The sequence below is a fragment of the Mustelus asterias genome, chromosome 11, assembly GCF_964213995.1.
Source record: "Mustelus asterias chromosome 11, sMusAst1.hap1.1, whole genome shotgun sequence".
In the NCBI taxonomy this organism is placed as follows: Eukaryota; Metazoa; Chordata; class Chondrichthyes; order Carcharhiniformes; family Triakidae; genus Mustelus; species Mustelus asterias.
The window spans coordinates 33,188,429-33,214,304 of NC_135811.1; the positions used below are offsets into that span (position 1 = coordinate 33,188,429).

The 25,876-nt window shown below is 42.9% G+C and overlaps 1 protein-coding gene across 1 annotated transcript; it reads right to left on the reverse strand.

Annotated features, from left to right (window-relative positions):
- Positions 1-8,565: 8,565 nt before the first annotated feature.
- Positions 8,566-21,270, reverse strand: hpdl (4-hydroxyphenylpyruvate dioxygenase-like). Its single transcript, XM_078223406.1, has 5 exons — positions 20,652-21,270; positions 17,849-18,015; positions 15,537-15,688; positions 11,877-12,010; positions 8,566-9,700 (listed from the first exon to the last, which is right to left on the reverse strand). Exons 1-5 carry the CDS (start codon positions 21,257-21,259, stop codon positions 9,502-9,504), a joined length of 1,260 nt encoding a protein of 419 aa, XP_078079532.1. The 5' UTR covers positions 21,260-21,270; the 3' UTR covers positions 8,566-9,501.
- Positions 21,271-25,876: the final 4,606 nt, after the last annotated feature.

Genomic DNA, 25,876 nt, shown 5'->3' on the forward strand with positions numbered 1-25,876 from the left:
CTGGGGTACTGGATGTCTCCCAGCGGATAGGAGGCATATTAAAAGGGGAGGATAAAGAAACAGATGTCATTGTACACATTGGTGCAAATGACATAGATAGGAAGAGCAGGGGGATCCTATGAGAGCAATTCAGGGAGTTGGGAAATAGGCTAAAAAGTAGGGCCTCCAGAGTGGCAATCTCTGGGCTGCTCCCAATGCCTGGGGCCAGTGAGGCTAAGAATCGGGAGATAGTACAATTGAACGCTTGGCTAAAGGACTGGTCCAGGAGGGAGGGCTTCATATTCCTGGATCACTGGGAAGTTTTCAAGAGAGGAGGGCACCTGTACAAGGACGGGTCACAACTAAATTGGAAGGGCATGAATATCCTGGCTGGGAGTTTTGCGAGTGCAGTTCGGGTGGGTTTAAACTAATATGGCAGGGGGGTGGGCTTAATTCACCAACCAGCCTGCAAAGGGAGCTACTGCAAATGTGCAGACCTCTGATTTTGCATATGCTCAACAGCAACTGCAGGGGTCTAAGACAGAGAGCTGTCAGGCCCCTGCTGCTGCAGGCAGCCTCAACCAGCGCTCTCCCCCACCCCGCCCACGCCACAATCATGGAGGCCCACAGCCGATCACAAGCCCTACAACATATGGGCACCTAGCCCCCCCCACCCCCACTGCTCAGACCAATCGGGCCTCCCTTCCCCAATTTGATTACAACGGCAGAGCGGCAGCGGGCTCCCCCCGCCCCCGATCGGACCACCTCTTCATGGCCCACCCTGGCACTGTCTGTGGGCAGGGCCAAGGTGCCTGTTGAGAATTGCCCAGGCTGACACTGCCCAAGGGGCATCCCCCTTGCCATTGGCCTTTCCAATAGGTGGCACAGTGGTTAGCACTGCTGCCTCACAGCACCAGGGACCTGGGTTCCATTCCCAGCTTGGGTCACTGTTTGTGTGGAGTTTGTACGTTCTCCCCATGGGTTTCCTCCGGGTGCTCCGGTTTTCTCCCACAGTCTGAAAGACATGCTGGTTAGGTGCATTGACTCGAACAGGCGCCAAAGTGTGGCGACTGGGGGAATTTCACAGTAACTTCATTGCAGTTAATTTAAGCCTACTTATGCATAAATAAACTTTACTGTGATTTTCAAATTCCATTAGGTTTAAGCTGTACATAAAAATGAATTCCAGTCACAAATCTTCTCATGCAGCTTAGTATCCTTTTGTATTTCTTTAAAATCTGGACATTACATTGTCAACAAACTTTTAAACCCTTTGCATGCCGTTTCAACCTTGTCAATCTATGCTGCCGCCTTCAATGATTTGTGCTCATACCCCCAGGTCTTTCTGCTCCAGTACCATTGAGAATTCTAACCTTTATTTTGTATCATCTCTCCTTGTTCTTCTGACCAAAATGTATCACTTCACACTCTTCTGCATTAAATTTCATCTGCAATGTGTTTTCCACCAGCCTGTCCTCTTGACGCCTATCACTATCTTCCTCACGGTTCACAATAAAAGTTTTGTGTCTCTGCAAAATTGTGCCCTGCACACCCATCTATTGTGTGGCATTTTAACCGAACACTTTTTGGAAGTTCACCGCATTGCCCTCATGAACCTGTTATTTAATCAAAGAAAAACCTCGATCAAGTTAGTGAAATAAGATTAACCTTTAACAAATCTGAACTGGCTTTCCTTCATTAATCCACATTTATCAAGTTATTAATTTTTTTCCATCTTATTTCTGAAAGATTTCCCACTGCCAAGGTTAAACTGATTGATCTATAATTGCTGGATATATCCTTACCAACCTTCCTGAAAAAGGGTGTAATATTTGCAATTGTCCAACGTTTTGATACCATCCCCATATCCAAGGATTGGAAATTACAAGTGCCTCCACAATTTCCATCCTTACTTCTCTCAGCATCCAAGATTGCATCTACTCTATCCTGGCGACTTTTCAACTTTTAGGTACGCTGAGCCTAATATCTAATTTTTGACCCATCCAGTATCACGACTTTCTCTTTCACTATGACTTTGGTAACATCTTCAAGAAAACTTTTAGATTCCCATTTATGTTTACTGCCAGCCTTTTCTCATACTCACACTTTGCTTCTCATTTCCTTTTGGACTTACCCCTGAACTATCTTCAGCCTGGCTCCCACTTGATTTCCCTGACCTCTGTTATATGTACCGTTTTTCTGCTTTATTTTACTCTTTCACTATCACGGGGGCCCTGGTTTTGGTTGCACTACCTTTCCTCCTTATGGGAATGTATCTGAACCATCCATTTGAAGGCTGCCCTTTGCTGCTTTACATTTTTCCTGGTTGGGCTGGAAACTTACTATTAAAAGGAACACAATTCAGAAACTCTTCCGCCTCGCTGCCTTTCACATTACCAACCCAAACTATATTAGGATAATTTAAGTTCCCATTATTGCTATTCAGAGTTTTTAAATCTTTCTGAAAATGTGTTTATATCTTTCCCACTTTTTGGGGGCCTGTAGAATACACCCAATAATGTAACGTAACTTCTATTGAACGTTGGTCTTCTTACTTGAGAAAGGATATACTGGCACTGGAGTGGGTGCTGAGGAGATTCACTTGGTTGATTCCAGAGTTGAGAGGGTTGGCTTACGAGGAGAGACTGAGTAGACGGGGACTATACTCATTGGAATTAAGAATGAGGGGAGATCTTATAGAAACATATAAGATTATGAAGAGAATAGTTAAGATAGAAGCGGGGGGGAGGGTTGTTTCCACTGGCAGGTGAAATTAGAACTAGGGGGCATGGTCTCAAAATAAGGGGGAGCAGATTTAGGACTGAGTTGAAGAGGTACTTGTTCACCCAAAAGGTTGTGAATCTATGGAATTCCCTGCCCAGTGAAGCAGTTGAGACTACCTCATTGAATGTTTTTAAGACAAAGATGGATAGATTTTTGAACAGTAAAGGAATTAAGGGTTATGGTGAGCAGGTGGGTAAGTGGAGCTGAGTCCACAAAAAGATCAGCCATGATCTTACTGAATGGCGGTAGGCTCAAGGGGCCGGATGGCCTACTCCTGCTCCTAGTTCTTGTGTTCTTACACTTTTAAGTCTAGTTTTACAAGCATGGCTTGTTATATTTTAATGTATCCATATTACTTGGGCTGTTTCTAAAATTATATTCTAATACTTGTGACCAGCTAAGAATTTATTGAATAATTCATGTCATGTTTAGTAAGTTATTAGCATGCATGCATCATGTTTCGTAGCTAACCCTCAGGCTCTGTGTAGTTCCTGTTTTACCTTGAACGTTTTTAAGGAAATTGTTTTTAGGAATAGCATGCATCTCCAAACGAACAAGGTATTATACAGATTCGCATGAGAACAAAAAAAACAGTAGGACCCAATGTCAGGATTAGCATGTTCCTACAGAAAACTGAAGATCCTACCAAGTAGATAATACCACTGCTGTATTCTGTTACTCAAATTACCATCATCCTATCTTATCTCCAGAAGGTCCGATATCCACGTTTTGGCGAGAGGATTCTACGGTATTTTTATATAACACGATTGTCCAGGTGTTTGGGAGAACAATGCTTACTCACCTTCTGATTGGAAGGATACACAAGTCTAAATGAGTTTGGAAAACAAAATAAGTACCCAGTCACAGAAATCAGTATACTATAAATAGGCATTTTAGCATCGACAACTATAACCTAGTCACTCCTCAGTATAAAGAGCAGCAATAAGAATCCTTTATTTATTCACAATTATTGGTCGTGCACATCAATTATTGGCTAATTTTCTAAAGAGAATATCTGAAATCACAATCCTAACTCAATTTTGCCTGCAAGTGTTTTCTATTACATTGCATTTATGATTGAGTCAATTATTTTAAAACATTTCCTTGAATTGAATAAATTTATCAAAACTCCAGGCAGCAGGTGATTGATATATCTTGAATAAATTAGAAAAAAGTATAAAAATAAATAAGTGTCAGAATTGACGTATTCACTTAAGGTGCCACCAGCTGTTGGAAAAGAAAACATACAAAAGACGGTAATAATGGTATTTGGAACTATTCAGTTTCCCCGGAAACCACAGCATACAAAGAAATGGTTTTAACATTTTCATGTTTCCGAGCTATCTCAAAGCAAACTATTATTCCAACATATACATGGCTACAACAGTAGCAAAATTTACAAGTTAACAATTTTGAACTTTTAAGCAGTAAATATACATAAAAAGCAAATTCCGTTGATGTGTGTTACAAATATGTATTAAAGATTAAGGCAAGGGCCCTTTACCTAGAATCTTTATTATTGTGTTGCTCAAGTAGGGGCTTATGGTGATTTTCAAGCACAGTACAGGGAACTTTCATAGAATCCCTACAATACAGGAGGCCGCCATTCGGCCCATCGAGTCTGCAGCGACAACAATCCCACCCAGGCCCCTATCCCCATTACCCCACATATTTACCCCGCTAATCCCTCTAACCTACGCATCCCGGGACACTAAGGGGCAATTTAACATGGCCAATCAACCTAACCCACACATCTTTGAAATCTGGGAGGAAACCCACGCAAACATGGGGAAAACATGCAAACTCCGCACATGCCACGAATCGAACCCCGGTCCCTGGAGCTGAGGCAGCAGTGCTAACCACTGTGCCACCGTGCTGCCCTATTTAAGGAAAAGAGAAATAGGCCACAACCTGATTGTTTTGGTTTAAAAAAACCAGATAGTGCACAAGTATACATTTCATAGAGGTTTACAGCATGGAAACAGGCCCTTCGGCCCAACTTGTCCATGCCGTCCTTTCTTTTTTAAAACCCCTAAGCTAATCCCAATTGCCCGCATTTGGCCCATATCCCTCTATATCCATCGTACCCATGTAACTGTCTAAATGCTTTTTAAAAGACAAAATTGTACCCGCCTCTACTACCACCTCTGGCAGCTTGTTCCAGACACTCACCACCCTGTGTGTGAAATAATTTCCCCTCTGGACACTTTTGTATCTCTCCCCTCTCACCTTAAACCTATGCCCTCTAGTTTTAGACTCCCCTACCTTTGGAAAAAGATATTGACTAGCTAGCTGATCTGTGCCCCTCATTATTTTATAGACCTCTATAAGATCAGCCCCCAGCCTCCTACGCTCCAGAGAAAAAAGTCCCAGTCTATTCAGCCTCTCCTTATAACTCAAGCCATCAAGTCCCGGTAGCATCCTAGTAAATCTTTTCTGCACTCTTTCTAGTTTAATAATATCCTTTCTATAATAGGGTGACCAGAATTGCACATAGTATTCCAAGTGTGGCCTTACCAATGTTTTGTACAACTTCAACAAGACGTTCCAACTCCTGTATTCAATGTTCTGACCGATTAAACCAAGCATGCCGAATGCCTTCTTCACCAGTCTGTCCACCTGTGACTCCACTTTCAAGGAGCGATGAACATGTACCCCTAGATCTCTTTGTTCTGTAACTCTCCAACGCCCCTTCATTAACTGAGTACACCCTGCCCTGGTTCAATCTACCAAAATGCATCACCTCGCATTTGTTTAAATTAAACTCCATTTGCCATTCGTCAGCCCACTGGCCCAATTGATCAAGATCGCGTTGCAATTGGAATTAACTTTCTTCATTGTCCACTATGCCACCCATCTTGGTGTCATCAGCAAACTTATTAACCATGCCTCCTATATTCTCATCCAAATCATTAATATAAATGACAAATAACAGTGGACCCAGCACTGATCCCCGAGGCACACCACTGGTCACAGGCCTCCAGTTTGAAAAACAACCCTCTACATCCACCGTCTGGCTTGTCAAGAATCTGGGAAAATTATGTCCAATTTCTACTACACTAATTCCAATTTCACAATCGTTGGAAAAGAAAATCAAAAAGGAGCCACCTTTGTGGGCAGTTCTTGTACATTTACTTGAGTTAATCAATGACTTTGATGAAAGATCTAATGTTATGTATCCGAGTTTGCTGACAATAAAGCGAGGTGGGAAAGTAAACTGAGAGGAGCATACAAAAGGCCCAAATTTAAGTCTGGGTGTGATTTTGACTCATTCAAAATCTATCTGGTTTAACAAAGGGAAACAGATAGGTTAAGTCAGTGGTTCCCGAAGGGTGTGGCGCGCCACACTGGTGCAGCAAGAGAGGATGGCAAGTGTGGCAGGGAGATTCAAGGACAATCAAAGAAACATTTAAACATGGATTAGATATTTTTCCAAAGTGATTGTTTTATACTTTCTGGATGTCCCATGATCATATTATAAAATAGTTGTGTTCTATGTTATGAATCAAGCACTGCTAGGAGTTGTTTTTTTTTTTGTTTTTGAATGTATTTATCATCAATAAAAAATTCGGTGTGACGCGAGCAAATTTTTATTCCGAAAGTGCGGCCCAGTGAAAAAAGTTTGGGAACCACTGGGTTAAGTAAATGGGCAAGGTGGCGGAAAATGGAAGATAATGAGGGGAAATGTGAGGTTAATCACTTTGGTAGGGAGAATTGAGAGAAATGTTGACCTTCAGAGGGGATTAATAATAGAAAATAAATATGCAGGTACAGCAAACCACTAAGTAGGAAAATTGCAGGCTGTACTCCAACCCTTTGCAATAAAGGCCAAGAATAAGAAAGTCTTGCTGGACTGCGTAGGACTTTGCAGAGGTCACACCACGAGTACTGTGTCGTTTTGATCTTTGTTCAGAGCAAAAGATGTACTTGCATTAAATGGGGTGCAACAAAGTTCACTCCTAATATGAGTGTTGCTCTATGAAGTGAGATTGAGTTTAGAAAAATGAGCGCTGATCTCATTGAAACATAAAATTCAAAGAGGGCTTGATGGGATAGAAGCTGAGATGCATCTTTTGAATTGGAGTCAATGTTGTAACGTAGAGAAACAGACCAACCAATTTGTAAACACCACCAAGATCCTGCAAACAGGAAAGAGATTAATCACCAGATAAATTGTTTGAAGTGATGTTGACTTATGGATCTGGGAGAACACCCTGCTCTTCATCAAATGGTGTCACGAGATTGTTTAAATCCACAGACTGTGCCTCAGTTTAACATCTCATCTAAAAGGTGATACTTCTGACGGTGCAGTTCTTTACTGCTGCGCTGAAATGTCAGCCTAAATTGCGTTCAAGTCTTAGATCTTAGTGTAAAGGGTATAATTTCAAAGTCTGCAGATGACACAAAACTTGGAAGTATTGTGAACCACGAAGAGGATAGTGTACGACTTCAAAAGCGAGTAGACAGGTGACATTTAAAGTAGAGAAGTGTTGGCCAAGAGAACACAGAGACACAACATTAAAACTTAGGGTCAATTCTAAAAGGGATACAGGAGCAGAAGATGTGCATATATCATCAATGGTAGGACAGGTTGAGTGTGTGATTAGCAAATTACATTCAGGGCTTTATCAATAGGAGCATACAGTACAAAATCAAGGGAGTTCTGTTAAATGTGTATAAAACACCAGTCTGGCCTGAGCTGGAGTACTGCATCTAGTTCTGGGCACATTTTAGGAGGGATGTAAATGCATTAGAGAATACTGAAAAGATTCACGGGATTTCATAGAAGCATAGAATCCCTACAGTGCAGGAGGTGGCAATTTGGCCCATCAAGCCTGCACCGACTCTCCAACAGAGCCTACCCAGGCCCTAACCCCATATATTTACCCCACTAATCCCTCTAACCTAATCATCCAGGCACACTGAGGGACAATTTAACATGGCCAATCCACCTAGTCTGCACATCTTTGGACAGTGGGAGGAAACTGGAGCACCTGGAAAAAAAAACTCCACACAGTCACCCAAGGCTGGAATTGAACTCTGGTCCCCGGTGCTGTGAGGCTGCAGTGCTAACCACTGTGCCACCGATAGCATGAAGAGAAACTGGAAAGATTTGACAACGGTATGGAGAGAATAGATAGGGAAAAACATGCCATCGACGCTTTCTATCTTGCACAAAAATTTTTCACACAGGTTAAGATCTGAAATGTGCTGCTTTAGTGTGGTGGAGGCAGGGTCTAGTAAGACTTTGAAAAGAGAATTGGATCATTATCTGGATTGCAAAGAAATTTCAGGGCTAACGACAAAAGGCTGTATAGCACCAGGCAAATTGCTCCTTCAGTGGGCCAGCGCAGATGTGGTGGGCTGAATGGCCTCCTTTTGTACTGTACCTTATGAACTATATTTTACATGCCTTCATTGGGCATGTTTTCAGTGGGTGCACCATGTAAAATAGGACGGGCGCCAATCCCACCACTTTCCTGCCCACCCCTGACTCAACTCCATATTATGGAAGATGGGCAGGCATCAAAATCAGCAGTCCACCTGCCGTATTTAAACAATCCATCAAGGGTCAATTGAGGTAGCTAATACGCGGATTGGGCCTGATAATACCTGCACACAGGTGTGGGCAGCCTAGCGGGGGTGGGAGTGGGAAGACAGGGTGGTGAGAGGCTGGACAACATCCCCCCCCCCCCTAATATAGTGCCCTCTTCTCCAGTCAACGGGGTGGCTTGGGCATCCAGCAGCAGTGATGGCAACAAGCAAGCAGCCAATCACATTGAAGTAACCCAGTAAATTAAAGGCAATTAAAACTCTTCTTTTTTTAATTTAAAATTTCAGGTAGCAAAATAAAATATGATCGTTTTTGCTTCTGTCTTAATCCAAAATATAAACAAACTTGTAAAAAAAAAAGGCTTTTATAAAGTGATTTTTTAAAAAACAATCCCTGGAGAAATTTGACATTCCACAATTATATAATGAGAGTTTTACAGGGCCATTGAGGATGCTTAGCTGTATTTATGAAGTTAGTGCACCGTCAAAATCAAGTGCAACTTTTTCACGGGTTTAGCAAGACTAAAGGGTCAAGGGTGGAAATTCTTATCACTTCACTGTATTCCCATTGGGAACTTCAACACAGAACCTATTGGGAGAAGGGTAGAATCACTAACAGCAACCTCAGGATTTCCACGTTATTCTGCGCATGCACAGACTCCAGAAGTTGCTGTTTGTTTCAATGGAATAATGACGGCGAACACTGACTGGGTTGCACCATTATTACTTCAAACCCCGGGCCAATGTATCTCAGTGCAGGGTGGAATACATTGCCTGAAAACACATAAATCTATAGGACTTTCTGGCAGAAACCAGACAAATGCAAATAACTGAATAGCATGATTTAAAATCTGACTGGATCCAAGCTAAAAACAGTTCAAATGATTCACACTTTAAAAACCGACTCCCCCTAGTCACCCTGGTTGAAGCACTGGTGGAAGAGCAGCTAGGGAACTCCTGCATTCAGCCAAGTTTAGAAAAAAAAACTTGAATCCAGCTAAGTATATTCACGTGGCCCAGGAAAACTTCACAATTTAGTACTTTTAACCCAGTTTAAATAGTGGTTAAATACCCGTCAACAGTGCATTTATACAGAGCAGTTATTTTTCAATGCAGAACAGCTAGAAGAAACCCCGGGACAGAAGGCAGCAGGGGAGTCATTGGACCAGGTGGCACACACAATCTTCAGCTATTCACATCATGAGCAAACCCATTCCTCGCTGATATTTTCTTCTTTTCCTCCTGGTCCATGCAAGCCTGGACAGATTTCCAGAGCGCACGGATGTTTCCTGCTCCAAATCCTGAGGCATTCCTTCGCTCAATAAGCTCAAGGAAAAGTGTCTCTTCAGAAAAGATTGGCTTTGTGAACATTTGCATTAGATACCTAGAACAAAGCAAACATTTTGATTGTAAAGATACACTGAAAACCAAATTTAATTAAGTTTTTTATTATGGAACAAGATTTTTTTATAAAACAAAGCAAACTAAGTTTTGCTTCCCACATTACATACCCAGACCCATGCTGCTCTCCAATCAGATAGAAAGTAGTACAGGAGCAGCTTATGGAGGAAGCGCAGAGATTAGGGCTGCAATCATAAAACAAATACTAGGAACAAGCTCCAGATGTGGCCAGTTGCACTAATACTGTTGGTGCAGGCCTGATGAGCCAAATAGCCTCCTTTGGCGCTGTAGCAATTCTATGATTGGGCAGGAAAACTGAACTGCAGCCCAGGAACACCTACATAATCCAGTACCAAACATTGCTGGAGCTGGGACTCCAAACTTAGAAATAATTATACATTCATTTTAAAATTTAAATAAATCCTTAGTTGACAAAAATTAGCAACCCAAAAAAGGGGAAGCTGTGCTGCCCTCAAAACGGTATCATATTTTATCAGTGTGATATTCTTACAAAGAGAATGATATTTTAGAAGTTGCATATTTACTTTAAGGTTGAAAAAAAAACTTTAATACCCAACTTCTCCACAGTTAGAGAAAAAACATTATGGTATTGTAGCCGGTACTGAGCTACTCCCGAGTCACCTGTGGCTGTGCGATACTCGTGACTTGATTATAAATTAAGTTATAAATTATAAAATGAGAAATGGCTGACAGTGTCAAAACACAACAGGATGAAAGGAGACAATTTTTAATCAGATGGATCGGAAACGATCTGGTCTCTGCGCATCAATATAATCCATTTCTATGAAGTTAACAAAAAAGACAAATTGTACCCCCCCCCTCCCGGATCACAAGATAGAAGTGTAAAACTTTATATTTTTCAGACAAGTGGTGAAAGGCCGACAGCTTGCAAATGTCATAGAAATCATAGAAACCCTACAGTACAGAAAGAGGCCATTCGGCCCATCGAGTCTGCACCGACCACAATCCCACCCGGGCCCTACCCCCATATCCCTACATATTTTACCCCCTAATCCCTCTAATCTACAGGACACTAAGGGGCAATTTTTTAGCATGGCCAATCAACCTAACCCACACATCTTTGGACTGTGGGAGGAAACCGGAGCACCCGGAGGAAACCCACACAGACACGAGGAGAATGTGCAAACTCCGCACAGACAGTGACCCAAGCCGGGAATCGAACCCAGGTCCCTGGAGCTGTGAAGCAGCAGTGCTAACCACTGTGCTACCGTGCCGCCCCTATTATTACTTTAAGGTTGAAAAAAAAACTTTAATACCCAACTTCTCCACAGTTAGAGAAAAAACATTATGGTATTGTAGCCGGTACTGAGCTACTCCCGAGTCACCTGTGGCTGTGCGATACTCGTGACTTGACTCGTGACTATTATTAATGTATTATGTATCAATGTGCGAAATGTAGATTCTGTGCAACATGTTGTCAAGATTCCAACTTCTGCTACGACAATCACCTATATTTCGATAACATCTTTAATGTAATAACATGCATCAAGATGCTTCACCGTTACCAAAAAAAATACACCAAGTTGCTTGAGGAGATATTAGGTCAGATGATCAAAATATTTTGTTAAAGAAGTACATCTTAAGGAGCATCTTAAGTCAAGAGGGAAAGATAGACAGCAGTAGAGGTTTAGGGAGGGAGCTCAAGAGATTAGGGTCAGGCAGCTAAACGTATGGCCATCGGTGATGGAGAAACAAAAGTAAGAGATGCACAAGAGGCCAGGTTGGAGAAGAGCAGAAATCTTGAAAGGTTTGACAGCTGGATGAAGATATATAAATAGAGGGGCAAGGCCAGGGATGGATTTAAAAGCAAGAATGTGAATTTTAAAAATAGTGGTACTGCCAACATGAGGAACTAAGGGGGAGATCAGAACTTTCAGGAAGGCATTGAGCAGAGGCTAAGGATGTTCTCATGTCATTCCTTCACCCTCCTGAGGTCAGCAGTATTGAGTGCATTCAGAAGGTTACTTACATTTGGTTTCTGGCCCAAGATGAAAATTAAAAAGCATTCTTTAAAAAGTTACCTTAAAATACTGCCTTCAATGCTTCATGTAATTACACAGACCTACTGTTCAATTGACTAGAATGTTTCCCACAACTTTGGTTCACAGAAAACAAACCTTTTAGATGGTCCATGACACTTGGTTTCTTCTTTACAAAGCACATCATCTACCTCAGAATCCAGAAGTATGCCACAGTGTGAAAGCAACTCTGGGTCTTGTCCTGCTTTCATGATCTCCTGCCATTTCTCTCTCTGTGGAAAATAAAGAACGGAAAAATTATGAAAATAAAACAAATTTGGACTCACTAAGTATAGACATCAGAAATAAAAATAAAAATATTGAGAATGGGGCCAAAAAAAATTTGCAATTAACTATTTGTGTGTGTAAAAGTGGGGTGGAAAAGGACGTTTTTCTTTGACCATCAAAAAAACTAGTTTCTGACTTGTTGGGTGTTCCCAGATGTTAGAAAATATCAAACAACCTGCCTGTAATGTTCAGTGTTTATAGCAAGCACTGGTCACTTGTTCATTGCCAAGGATACTGTAAAAATGATTCAGTACAACATTGTAAAGAAATCTAAAAAAGGACAGAAATAAATCCAATATTAGAAATCAGGAACATTCGTATTATCTCATTTTACTCTTGCCTTCGTTTGGGATACAGATATTTATGACCGATAGTGTTGCTGGTTGGTGGTTGATGAATGTTATAGGTCTGTATAACCAGGAGTGTGAAGTGCCTCATATTTCATACCAGATTCCACCTATTGTAAAATAATTATTGATGTGCAGACACTGCCTTATATAACCATGTTCTCTGCCTGTATTTGATATTGTAAGAGTTTTAACAACACCAGGTTAAAGTCCAACCTGGTGTTGTTAAAACTCTTACTGTGTTTACCCCAGTCCAACGCCAGCATCTCCACATCATGTATTTGATATTGGCAGCATAAGCAGTGAATCAGAGCGAGTACTCCAAATTATAGGCTGTACACTTCACATATGCTTGTAGTTTGACTGTACTAAATGTTGCCACTCTGGATTGCGAAGGCAAATTTTGACCTGGATTTTATGGTCAACAGCAAAGGGACAACACTCACCGTTCATCATCCTTGCAGCTACTCTCAAATGTTTTGAGAGCTTTTGAGTAGAAATGTGTGCTATTTGGAGATCACTTTCAGCATTGTACCCTCTGCAGTGAGAGAGAGCAGGGTAATTATCAGTGTGACTCTTCAACCAACCAGACTGAGGAATTCTCAGGGACACAGAGCCCACACTTAACTCTGTGCCAAGTGAACAGCTTTCGAGTCAGTTAAAATCTTGCTGTCTAGTATAAATTCGGATATTTAACTCATTGTGAAATCATGCTTTGAAAAGGGAAAGAAAGAGGGAATTGAGAGATGAAAGGAATAAAATGAAAAGTTTAAATCATCAAAAATAAATAAATTGAAGGAATTTTTGTTTCTGGTGAGTTTATTTGGAGGCTAGTGAATAAGTGGAGCAAGGTCACTGCTGCTGCTGGCCATCAGGGTGATCACAGAGCTCTGGCTCCTTCTGGGTTAATATTGGAGAATTTGCAGTATCTGTAGTTTACTGTACATTCAGAACAGATGACTGATACAACGGCTGTTGGCAATACAACGATAGAGATGCATGTTATGCTTAAGCTGCTGGTCCATAAACTAAGACGCAACAAATTCTTAATCACAGCAGCCATGGGTTTCACTCAACTTTCTAGTGCCTTGTTAAATTATGAATAAATTACAATGATTAAATAATTATGAAATGAAACAAGCTTTTTAAAGTTAGATTTTCATCCTTAATGTTTGCCGATATTGAGACTACAGAGGTATGGCAACCAAACAACTATATGCAGTTATGGAAAACCCACAGCCACACTTATGAATCCAGATGATACAAGAGTTGAAAGAAATCTGATTGGTTACTCTTTATAAGAAATAAAACAATATTGAAGATTTAGCATTCATACAGGAATGATTGATACCAATAAGCATCCACTAACTAACTATAATAAACTATTCAGCGTTAGATCAGCAACATCTTAGCATTTGCCAGTTACGTCTGGGGACAGTCTCTTTGTCTCTATTTTTATCAGTGTATTATTAAATGACTCATAAAACAATGTTTTCCAATGTTAGTCATAAGCCAAATGTTAATTCTGAATTCAGATTGGCTGATTGCTTTCTTGATTAGTGCCTAAAAAGACTAATAGGGCATGTGAAGATTTACTAGACTAATACCCAGAATGGAAGAGTTGTCTTATGAGGAAAGGTTTAGCAGGCTAGGCTTGTATCTGTTGGAGCTTGGAAGAGTAAGATGCGACTCTATTGAAACATACAAGGTAATGAAGGGTCTTGACAGGGTGGATGTGGAGTGGATATTTCCTGTTTGTTTTGGGAGAATCTAGAACTAGGAGTCACTGTTGAAAAATAAGGGGTTGCCTATTTAAAACAGAGATAAGGAGAAATTATTTTCTCTCAGAGGGTGGTGAATCTTAGGAACTCTCTTCTTCAAAAAGCAGTGGAAGCAGAGTCTTTGAATATTTTGAAGGCAGAGCTAGATAGATTCCTGACATACAAGGGGTGAAAGGTTATCGGGAGTAGGCGAGAATGTGGAATTGAGGTTGCAATCAGATCAGCCATGATCTTAATGAATGGCAGAGTGAGTTTGAGATACTGAGTGGCCGACTTCTGCTCTTAATTCGTATGTTCATAATACTCATATTTGCATGGAGTATTTTCTGTACTTTAACAATCTTGTTTCTTGGGAAAATACAAAGATGAAAAGCAGAGTGACTTTTTTTTTTGACTATGCATGTTTTACTTCTTTGGTTACTGCTCTTCTATGAAACTGGTGTGAAATATCAAGCCTCTGTACCTTCGAAACACGAGTAATATTGTACAGCACAGGAAACAAAGACCAGTACAGCACAGGAAACAGGCCCTTCGGCCCTCCAATTGTATGGAGGGGAAGCTGTCATTGCGGTTAGCTCGACCAAACAGAATTACAGCATTATGCAGTCAGAAGAAAAAAAACCCAAAGAATGAGTAGCTCTGTCAGGACACACCATGAGAAAAGGCAAGCAGCATTTAACTACGACTGTGGATGGCGAATGGTGGGTATGGCGTATTGTGCAAGGCGACACTCTCGGGGATCAGTCTGATGAAGTGAAACAATAACTTACAACTATTGAACAAAAAACTAGATGTCTTGTGTCTGATAAATTCATGTTAGTATTTCAACCTTTGGTGAAAGAGAGGGGCAGCAAAGTTTTATACTGGACAGTGGCGAAGGTAATCAAGTATGTTTAGCTGCATTGTGTAAACACTCCGTGCTAAAATGAGTGCATGTGGCTAAAATGGTTCAACCAAAGCCATATCAGTGGCAGGTCAGTGATATTGGTTGACAATGCTGAACCAAAGTTCGATATTTAAAAAAATACTTCTTCTATAAATGCAATTATCATACTTTTTGTAAGTAAATCATGAGCAAATAGAATGATCAGTTAGTAATATATATTAAAAAGTTAACCTTTCTAGGCAGTTAGCACAAACCATATTGTTGCTTGACTATCCTATCAACTCGATATGAAATCACAAATATAATCTCGAACATTAAAGGAAATGGTCATTAGCTATTTTAATGCTACTCAAAATTAATTTTAGGCAGGGCTATTTTTCATCGTTGCTTTTTGACCTAATTGCAAGTTAATTTAATTCCTGAGAAGATCGGCAAAGTTGTTGAACTAGTACTGTACCTCAGTGTAATACCCAGAAGGGGGGTAGAAAAACTGAACTCCAGCATCTGTAAGGGACTTGCAAGTCGAAACGATGTCAGTTGTGTACAATCCTACATGCTGGATCCCAGCTCCATGGTGCTGCTCCAAAAATGTGTCAATTTGGTTTTTACCTAAAGAGACACAAAAACATGTTAAAAGAGATCCAATAACTTATTTTCGGGTTTCTTTCACAGATCTGTGCTGGACTATAAAAAGGGATGGCTGTGAGCAGAGCTAAACTTGCACTAACTGTTAATCTTATAACTTTCCATTTAGAATTTTATTTCAACTAAAAAGATCAAGGAACACACAAGCACAACAATTCACAGTCCTCGCTGGATCACAGATCTTTAAGGCAGTATACGCAGTGATAGGAATCTATCGTAGTTTAATACCACGTAAAAAGAGAAAGGCTTGGATTTTTATACACTATTTCACTCATACATATAGCCTAGTAAGTTGTATCTACTGATTTATGGTGATTAATAAATCAAATTGTTTATTTAGAATATCGTGGGAACATTGTGATTTTTTGGTTTTGCTTTCAATTATTATTTGCAATGAAGCTGAATCAGTGGTCTCGATTACAATTCAAAATTAGCTTAACCATGTAGTTAATTTTACCTTGCCTATTTAAATCCCAGGGTAGAGGAAGAAGAGGTCGAAGATGACCTAGATAGGTAGAAGGAACTGTATGCAGCAGTAGTGGGAAGCATAACGGGTTTGTGATTTTGGAGTGAGATCAAGCATTGAGAATAGTGAGCATACAAAGATCTGGGAAACGTGATAACATCACAAGGGGTAGTTATGGTCAGAGTATTGGTACCGGGCATGTCACACTGAGGTGAGGAAGAATTGGAGCATCGTGCTGCGTATGGAAGCACTTGGATTGAAATGGCTGGACGTGGAAACCTTTGGTGTCGGGTTCCCTCGTGTGGGGTACTCCACATATTTATCACAAGGATGGATGAGAGTAAATTGAGACAATAATGGGTGTGAATTACTGGGAGAAGGAAAAAGGTGAACGATATGCATGCTCAGGCCGGATGTCTGTACCTAGCAACAGGAATTCCCTCAGTAAAAAGCTGCAGTTTCTTTATATTCCTCACCACTGTGTAATGATCTCTAATTTGAGAACTGTTTTGTATCTACTGGATACTGAAGTATAGTGGTTATGGTAGCAAGGCAGTAGTCATGAGCTCAAATCCCACCACAGCAAGTTTTGAAAGCAAGTTCAGTTAATCAAACAACATCATAAAGATCATAGACATAGGAACAGAAGTAGGCCATTTGGCCCATCGAGTCTGCTCTGCCATTTAATGAGATTGTGACTGATCTGATAATCCTCAACTCCACTTTCTTGGCTTATCCCCATAACCCTCGATTCCCTTAAAGCAGCGGTCTCCAAACTTTTCAGTACGAGGGCCACATCGTATATTTTACACATTTTCACGGGCCAAAGAAAAAAATTAGTTTTATAAATGAATGAATAAAATTTATTTTATCCGGGCCGGATGTGACCTGCTGCGGGCCGGATGTGGTCCGCGGGCCGTAGTTTGGAGACCCATGCCTTAAAGATTAAAAATCTATTTCAGCCTTGAACATACTTAATGACCCAGCCTCTACAACAAAGAATTCCAGACTCACGATCCTCAGAGAAGAAATTCCTCCTTCAATACCACAGCTCTGAGTACTCTCCAATTCCTATTCTTTTATCCAGTCCCATGTTCTGCCCTGGTATTGAAGTCCTTCATGTAGAACCTGTTTAAAAGGGTACGGAAAATCCAACTGGACCAGTTTATAGGGTGTTCCTACATTACAACACCTTGAAGCAAAATGGATCTTCCTGACCTAAAGTCATGTTCATTTATTTTTTAAACTGTTAACAGCTAGCTTGCTCCCTCAAAATTATTTCCCTTACTCATGTTAGAATAATAGATCGGTGGTTCCTGAATTAAATTTGTGCACCTTTTTAAATATGGAGACTTGTGTTGAAAATCACATGGAATGTCACTGGTGTCCATTAGTGTTGATGCTCATATAGGGAAAGAGAAGTTAAATATCAATAAACTAAAACCAAAGTGGTTGAATTATATCCAGATGATTAATTTAGGGCATTCAATGATGAGATCGAAAATCAGCCTGGAAAGGAATTAGCATTGCAAGGAATGTCTGAATTTTTCTTCACCTTCAAATGCAATGTTGGTGCACAATTTTTTTTAAACAATAACCACGAGTATGCAAGGCCTGTGAAGATTACGCTGGTACCAATGCTGTAAGTGATACTGTACCTAGATTGGGCAAGGACTCAGCCAACACAAATTTGCAGTTTACTTTCTTATCTTCACTCGTAGGCATGGACATGGCAACCTCACTGCATTTCCAGTACTCCATAGCAGCCAAGCGCATTCCCTGGTTATTTCCTTCAATGATGTAACCATCATCTAGATCTTCACTTCTGAGAGTCAAAGAGAAGTGACACCATCAAATTTCAAATTATTCCAATCGTAAAGTTCTTCATACTTCAGAATGTTTTGATTGGCCAAGCTAAATTGCCCCCTTAGTGTCAAGGGGACAAGCTGGGTAAACATGTGGGGTTACTGGGTGGCATTGTCAGTGCAGAATCGATGGGCTGAATGGCCTCCTTCTGCACAGTCGGACGTCTATGATTCAAAGCTCCGAATAGCTCTGCTGATTGTAAAATTACATTCTGTAACAAATATAATTTATATAATATAAAAATGCTTATCACACTTGGAGGAAAGAAAATAAATGAAGATGAGATAATGGAATGGATTTCAAAATACAATTAAAGACAGGCAGACAAATACCAGATAACTAAGAAATTACTGAACAATGAGAATTACTGTTAAGGCCTCAGTTGCGATTTGTGTAGCACACTGTGCTTATAGCAGAATAGACTTCAGCTGCCAGTGCTACGGAACTGCCCCGTTTACACTTGCAGGCTAGATTCCATAGCACTGGTTGTAACATTAAAATAACTATGCTGACAAGCTTTCAAAGTTGTCTGAAAGCCATGACTGTAACTCATCGCTGGGCATTGCCCTTCTGCAAGGTGAAGAACGTAGGTGGCCTGCAGGCTGGGGTGCCAATCAAGCAAGCAGCTTTGTGCTGGACCGTGTTGAGTTTTTTGAGTGTTGTTGGAGCTTTACTCATCCAGACAAGAGGAGAGTATTCCATCGCACTCTTGATTTGTGCATGGCAGATTGAGGACAGGCTTTGGGAAGTCAGATGGTGAATTACTCTCTACAGGATTCCTAGCCTCTCCTTTCGCAGACTATGAAGCCTTTAAGCCTCCAAGCCTCTCTTGTCCCAACCTCCTTTTTTTAACCTGTTCTTAAAGCCACAGTATTTATATAATGGAGGATTCGGCAATGGTAATGTCACTGAATGTCAAGGGGTGGTGGTTAGATTCTCTCTTTTTGGAGATGGTCATTCCCTAGCACTTGCGTGGTGCGAATGTTACCTGCCACTTCTCAGCCCAAGCCTAGATATTATCCAGGTTTTGTTGCATTTGGACACAGACAGCTTCAGTATCTGATGAGTCACAAATGGTGTTAAACATTGTGCAAACATCCCACTTCTGACTTTGATGGAAGGAAAGGCATCGATGAAGCAGCAAAAGAGGATTGGTCTCAGGACACTATTCTGAGGAATTCTTTAGTGCTACAGTCTGAGATTCAATTCACCAGGACCCTGGTCAGCACGGTGGTACAGTGGTTAGCACTGTTGCCTCAGTGCCAGGGACCCGGATTCGATTCCCGGCTTAGGTCACTGTGTGGAGTTTGCATATTCTCCCCATGTCTGCGTGGGTTTCCTCCGGGTGCTCTGGTTTCCTCCCACAGTCCAAAGATGTGCAGGTTAGGTGAATTGGCTATGCTAAATTGCCCCTTTGTATCAGAGGGACTAGCAAGGGTAAATGCAGGAGGTTATGGGGATAGGGCCTGGTGGGATTGTGGTCGGTGCAGACTTGACTCCTTCTGCACTGTAGCATTCTATGATCCAGTCACAGTTTAAATGGAGCCAGTCCCAACAGAAAAGCTTCCACAGACCGTGACCCAAGCCAGGAATCGAACCCAGGTCTTAGAACATAACAGCGCAGTACAGGCCCTTCGGCCCTCGATGTTGCGCCGACCAGTGGTACCAATCTAAAGCCCCTCTAATCTTGGCGCTAAGAGGCAGCAGTGCTAACCACTGTGCCACCTACCAAATGTATGATTTCAGCTATGACTGTAGCACTATATTCTGCACCCGCTCCTTTCCTTCTCCCCTATGTACTCTATGAAAGGTATGTTTTGTCTGTATAGTTCCCAAGTAACAATACTGTATCCCAATAATAAATTAAATCAACTTTTAACCAGTAAGATTGGCAGGGCTAACAGCTCCTCATTGGGCAATGTGCATATTTTGCTATATGGGGTTAGGTTGTCTGTATCAGTGCCCAGTAGGTGCGAGGAGGTTTCAGAGAACGGAATCCCAGAGTGCAGAAAGAGGCCATTCAGCCCACTGAGTCTGCATCAACCACAATCCCACTCAGGCCCTATGCCTGTAACCCCATGCATTTACCCTTGCTAGTCCCCCTGACACAAAGGGCCAATTTAGCATGGCCAATGCACCTAACCCGCACATCTTTGAATTGTGGGAGGAAACCGGAGCACCCGGAGGAAACCCAACAGACACGGGGAGAAGGTACAAACTCCACGCAGACAGTGACCCAAGGCCAGGAACTGAACCTGGGTTCCTGGCACTGAGAGGCAGCATTACTAACCAATGTGCCACCTACCAACTGTAGGTGATTTGAGTCTTGTGATTTCAGCTATGACTGTAGCATTATATTCTGTACTCCCTCCTTTCCCTCTCCCCTACGTACTCTATGAACGGTATATTTTGTCTGTATAACAAGGAACAATACTTTTCACTGTATCCCAGTAGGTGTGGTAATAATAAGTTAAATTAAATCAACTCTGAAACAGTAAGACTGGTTCCTCACTGGGCAGATTTAGCTACATGGGGTCAGGTTGTCTGTCTGGGTGCCCAGTGAGTGAGGAGGTTTCCAGTCCCTCCCGCTCTTACCGGTTGATGAGGAAGCGCTGGAAGCCGAAGCAGCGGCGGTACCAGTCCATGATGCCGGCGCTCTGCCGCCGGGGACACGCGTAGGTGACGTGGTCGAAGTGAGTGATGGCCCCGGGCCCGCCGGCGGCCTCCTGCTCGGGCGGCGGCGGAGGCCCGAAGCCGGGCAGGAATTCGCCGCGGTAGCCGCCCCGCTGGACCAGAGTGTGGGACACGTTGCCCACCACCGAGCGCACCACCGAGTACCGGACCCAGCCCAGCTCATCCTCCACCGGCCGCGGCGGCACCAGCACCCGGCAGCCCAGCCGCTCCAGCAGCAGCGCCGCCCGCTCTACGTCCTTCACCTGGAAGGAGACGTTGCAGGCGCTGTCCACCCCCGGGCCCGGCGCCACATCGTACAGCAGGGCCCCGGCCCCGGGCTCGCCTCCCCCCCGGCTCTCGTTCACCATGAAGACGGCAGAGCCTCTCCTCAGCACCAGCTGCCGGGCCCGCTCCGTCACCCGCCGGCCGCACAGCTGGAAGCGGAAGCGCTGCATGAGGTCGCGGGCCAGGCGCTCGCTGTCGCCCACATGAAGGGCAATGTGGGTCAACCGCTGCACCGGGACCGCCATGGCGGACAGCCGGCATGAGCAAGGGGGAGGGGGGCGGGGAAAGGCAGAGGGGGCGGGGCAGTGGGCGGGGAAAGGCAGAGGGGGCGGGGCAATGGGCGGGGAAAGGCAGAGGGGGCGGGGCAATGGGCGGGGAGAGGCAGAGGGGCGGGGCAATGGGCGGGGAGGGATGGAGAGGGGGCGGGGCAGTGGGCGGGGAGAGGCAGAGGGGGCGGGGAAATGGGCGGAGAGAGGCAGAGGGGGCGGGGCAATGGGCGGGGAGAGGTAGAGGGGGCGGGTTGGTTGGGATGGAGCGAGGTGGCTGAGGGGGCGTGGCGTGGGGAGAGGACTGGGAATGGGGCGCGAGAAGGGGCGGAGCAATGGGCGGGGCGAACGGGAGAGGATTGTGGAGAGTGGGGGCGGGGAGAGGGGTATAGCATGGTGGAGAGGGGGCGGGGCAACGAATCCGCGTGGCGGGCTTGGTGCAGGAGGGGGCGGGGCTAACAGGAAAGGGGTGGGGCTTAGGAGCAGCCACCTGGAAGTCATGTCGTTCCCCCAGTTGTGAGGCGCTGTGTTTGAAGGATATTAAAAAAGGAGGTAGACAAATGGCGGGTAACTATAGGCCGGTTAGCTTAACTTCTGTAGGGGGGAAAATGCTTGAATCTATCATCAAGGAAGAAATAGCGAGACGTCTGGATATAAATTGTCCCATTAGTAAGATGCAACATGGGTTCATGAAGGGCAGGTCATGTTTGACTAATTTGGTGGAATTCTTTGAGAACATTACATGTGCAGTGAACAATGGGGAACCTGTGGATGTGGTGTATCTGGATTTCCAGAAGGCATTTGACAAGGTGCCGCACCAAAGACTGCTGCATAAAATAAAGATGCACAGTGTTACGGGTAATGTATTAGCATGCCTAGGGGATTGGTTAACTAACAGAAAGCAAAGAGTGGGGGTAAATGGGTGTTTTTCTGGTTGGCGATCAGTGACTAGTGGTGCGCCTCAGGGATCGGTGTTGGGACCGCAATTGTTTACGATTTACATAGATGATTTGGAGTTGGGGACCAAGTGTAGTGTGTCAAAATTCACAGATGACACTAAGATGAGTGGCAGAGCAAAATGTGCAGAGGACGCTGAAAGTCTGCAAAGGGATATAGATAGTCTAAGTGAGTGGGCGAGGGTCTGGCAGATGGAGTACAATGTTGGTAAATGTGAGGTCATCCATTTTGGTCGGAATAACAGCAAAATGGACTATTATTTAAATGGTAAAGAATTGCAGCATGCTGCTGTGCAGAGGAACCTGGGTGTCCTTGTGCAAGATGAGATTCACTAGGTTGATTCCGAAGTTGAGAGGGTTGGCTTATGAGGAGAGACTGAGTAGACTGGGGCTATACTCATTGGAATTCAGAAGAATGAGGGGAGATCTTATAGAAACATATAAGGTTGTGAAGGGAATAGATAAGATAGAAGCAGGGAAGTTGTTTCCACTGGCAGGTGAAATTAGAACTGGGGGGCATGGCCTCAAAATAAGGGGGAGCAGATTTAGGACTGAGTTGAGGAGGAACTTCTTCACACAAAGGGTTGTGAATCTGTGGAATTCCCTGCCCAGTGAAGCAGTTGAGGCTACCTCATTGAGTGTTTTTAAGGCAAGGACAGATAGATTTTTGAACAGTAAGGGAATTAAGGGTTATGGTGAGCGGGCGGGTAAGTGGAGCTGAGTCCACGAAAAGATCAGCCATGATCTTATTGAATGGCGGAGCAGGCTCGAGGGGCCAGATGGCCTACTCCTGCTCCTAGTTCTTATGTTCTTATGTTCTTTAACCACAATGAAAGTGCTTCAAAGCAACATAATTGTAATAAATAATGAGCATCAATAAATGTTACCCATATACCTGTTTCAAGAAATTAGCTTTTGACGAAAGTTCTTACTGAGACGAGGGAGTGAGAATTTTAAATTGGAATCTTCCAGATTGGGGCCTAGGTAGCTGCAGAGACTCAATCCCAGAATTATCTCAGTGCAGAAGGAACCTGTGGACCGAATGGTCAAACGAGAACGTGATGGCACGTCCTGTGGCGCGGAACGCGTGAAGCGGTTACACCAGGATCGCGGACTGAGCACATGTGATGTTTGCAGCTGTGAGTTTAGAAATAAACAACTGTTGTTGAAAGTCCTCAAAGTCACTGAGTAAAGGAACCCACAACTTCCTGCATGGTGTCAGTAGCTAACAGCATGGCACAAGGACTTTGCTGCAATTTTGAGAAGTTCCAGAAGGAGTGCCCTATTTACTGCATTGCTGCAGTCTCAGACAAATCAAAGAAGGTACAGGCTTTTACCTTATTAAACCTTGCAGGCCCAGAGGCAGTTGAAAAGTTTGAGTCGTTAGTCTTCCAGACAAAGGCGGAAAAGAACATCCTGAGACAATCCTGAAACAGTTCGAGAACATTTGCCTCCTGGTTAAAAACCTAATCCTTCACAGACATGTATTCAGTACCACAAACCAGAAAGCAGATGAGTCAATATGATCCTACGTGACAACCCTGAAAATATTGGCAGAGAAATGTGTGTTCGGAACTCTCACTGAAGATTTGATCAGGGATCAAGTAGTTTGTGGAATATTTAATGGTTCAGTCCACAAGCAACTGCCGTGAGAAAAAAGTTACAAGCAGCCATCAACATCTGTATGTTAAACGAACGACCTGAGAAACAAAGCAGTGATTTTAGGTGGAAACCAAGGTATTTACAGTATAGAGTATGGATGTCCTGCTCCAATTCAGTGGCCAGCACCCACCAAACAGAAAAATTTGTTTTGCACATGGCAAAAGATGCAACAAATGTGAGCAATGGAATCTCTTTGCTAAATGCTGCAGATCCAAACCACAGCAGCCCTCCTCTGTCATCAGCAATACAGTTGCAGCTCGATCCTCCAGGGGTAGGACCATCAGGAAGGTGAATGAATTGGAATTCAACCAAAACAGTAAAGCTACAGAGTCTCCCATAACACTCTACTGCGATAGCATTGACAATGACAGAGGAAAGAGTGAGATTTTCAAAATTAATAGCAATGCATGACTTAAAGTCAAGATTGATACTTTGGTGAAGGACAATGTACTATCCAGCTAAAGGTTACGGGAATTAGACCTGTGTGCAGTACCAGATCCCAGTACCCAGATGCATCTTGTCACTTATGGCAGACAGACTATCCACACTGAGTGTGTAGCAACCGTCAACTGCACACAGGAAAATTTTGAGTTCCATATAATTGACCAGAATGTAAAGCTTCTGATAGGGTGCCGGGTCAGCATTGCAGTTGGACTCAATTACCACCTTGTCAGGCTTTGATTCCTGAATTTGATGAGAGGACAGCATCTTTATTGTTATATGCCTACGTCTTCCCCATGATTTGCCTGGTCTATAGGGGGTAAGATTTTTCTGGGGACAGCATCAGCCAAGAACAGCACCTTACCATGTTTGTAAATGACACTGAGATTGTAACGCTGCAGCTTTAGCATCATGTGTTGCAGCCGTGCAGACCTAGTGTTAAGAAATCCGCTGCTGTTAGACACAAAACCCAGAAGAGTAACCTGGGCCGCTGGTTCCGAACAGTGATTTTTAAAAATTTGGTATAATGTGAGGACAGATATGCAAACCACAGAAAGAAAGGTCCCGTCTTGTTGTAACCATTCAAATAAAAGATGGTTTATTTACAGGTAAAATAGACTACTAGCCACGGTACAAAACAAAAGTACACGTAACTATAATAATGGGAACACACACACACACAATGTATTCTGGAATTAACCCCATTCCCATCTATCTACTTCCCTGAGTTCTGAGAAACATCCCTTGCCCTAAAACAATTATCCCATACTGTATAACACAATGAGCTAAATCCAGCAAATCATTACCGTCCACAAATTATCTTCCGTTTTGGAAACCTTCTTCAGTTTAGCGTAGTGTTTCTCTGGGTTTTTCAAATCAGCCTAGAATTCTGTGGTCTGGGCGAGTTCCACTTTCTAGCTGGTCCAGGCAATGATTGTAACTGTTTTCCAGTTGCCTCTCTTCTTTCTCCTTCCACCTCTCCTGCCAGTACTGAGATACCATATTTCCCTTTTGGTCTCCTCCTATCTAAACAACTGACTTTAGAAGCCAAGCTTTTTGCACATACGTGTGAACTGTATCTTTGTGTCTCCACTTTTATCTCTTCTGCAGCTTTAACACCTGAGGTTCTATACTTCTATTGTTCCCCACTTCACTTAGGTACATATGTATTACCTTGCTTCTAAGCTAATTCGCATATCAAAACCCTTTCAGACAACTGCATTCTTATCAATTCGTCTTTCGTTCCATTCTTCCAACTTTATTTTATCCAAACTTCTTTTATCTTTATTGTATCCCATTCTTAAATCTTTACTTTATTTCAGCTCTTGACAGGAGTGTGGAGATGAGTTTTTAAGGTACTTACGAGTAGTTGATAATCTGCTTCAACAGTTGCAGGATGACCATATAGGAAGTCATGAAATTTCTGACTGGCAAAAACTAAAGCAAGAAACTCCTTTTCGATCTGTGCATAACGGGCCTCAGCGTCAATGAGGATACTTGAAACAAAGGCGATAGGTCTGCCATTCTGGATGCAGAC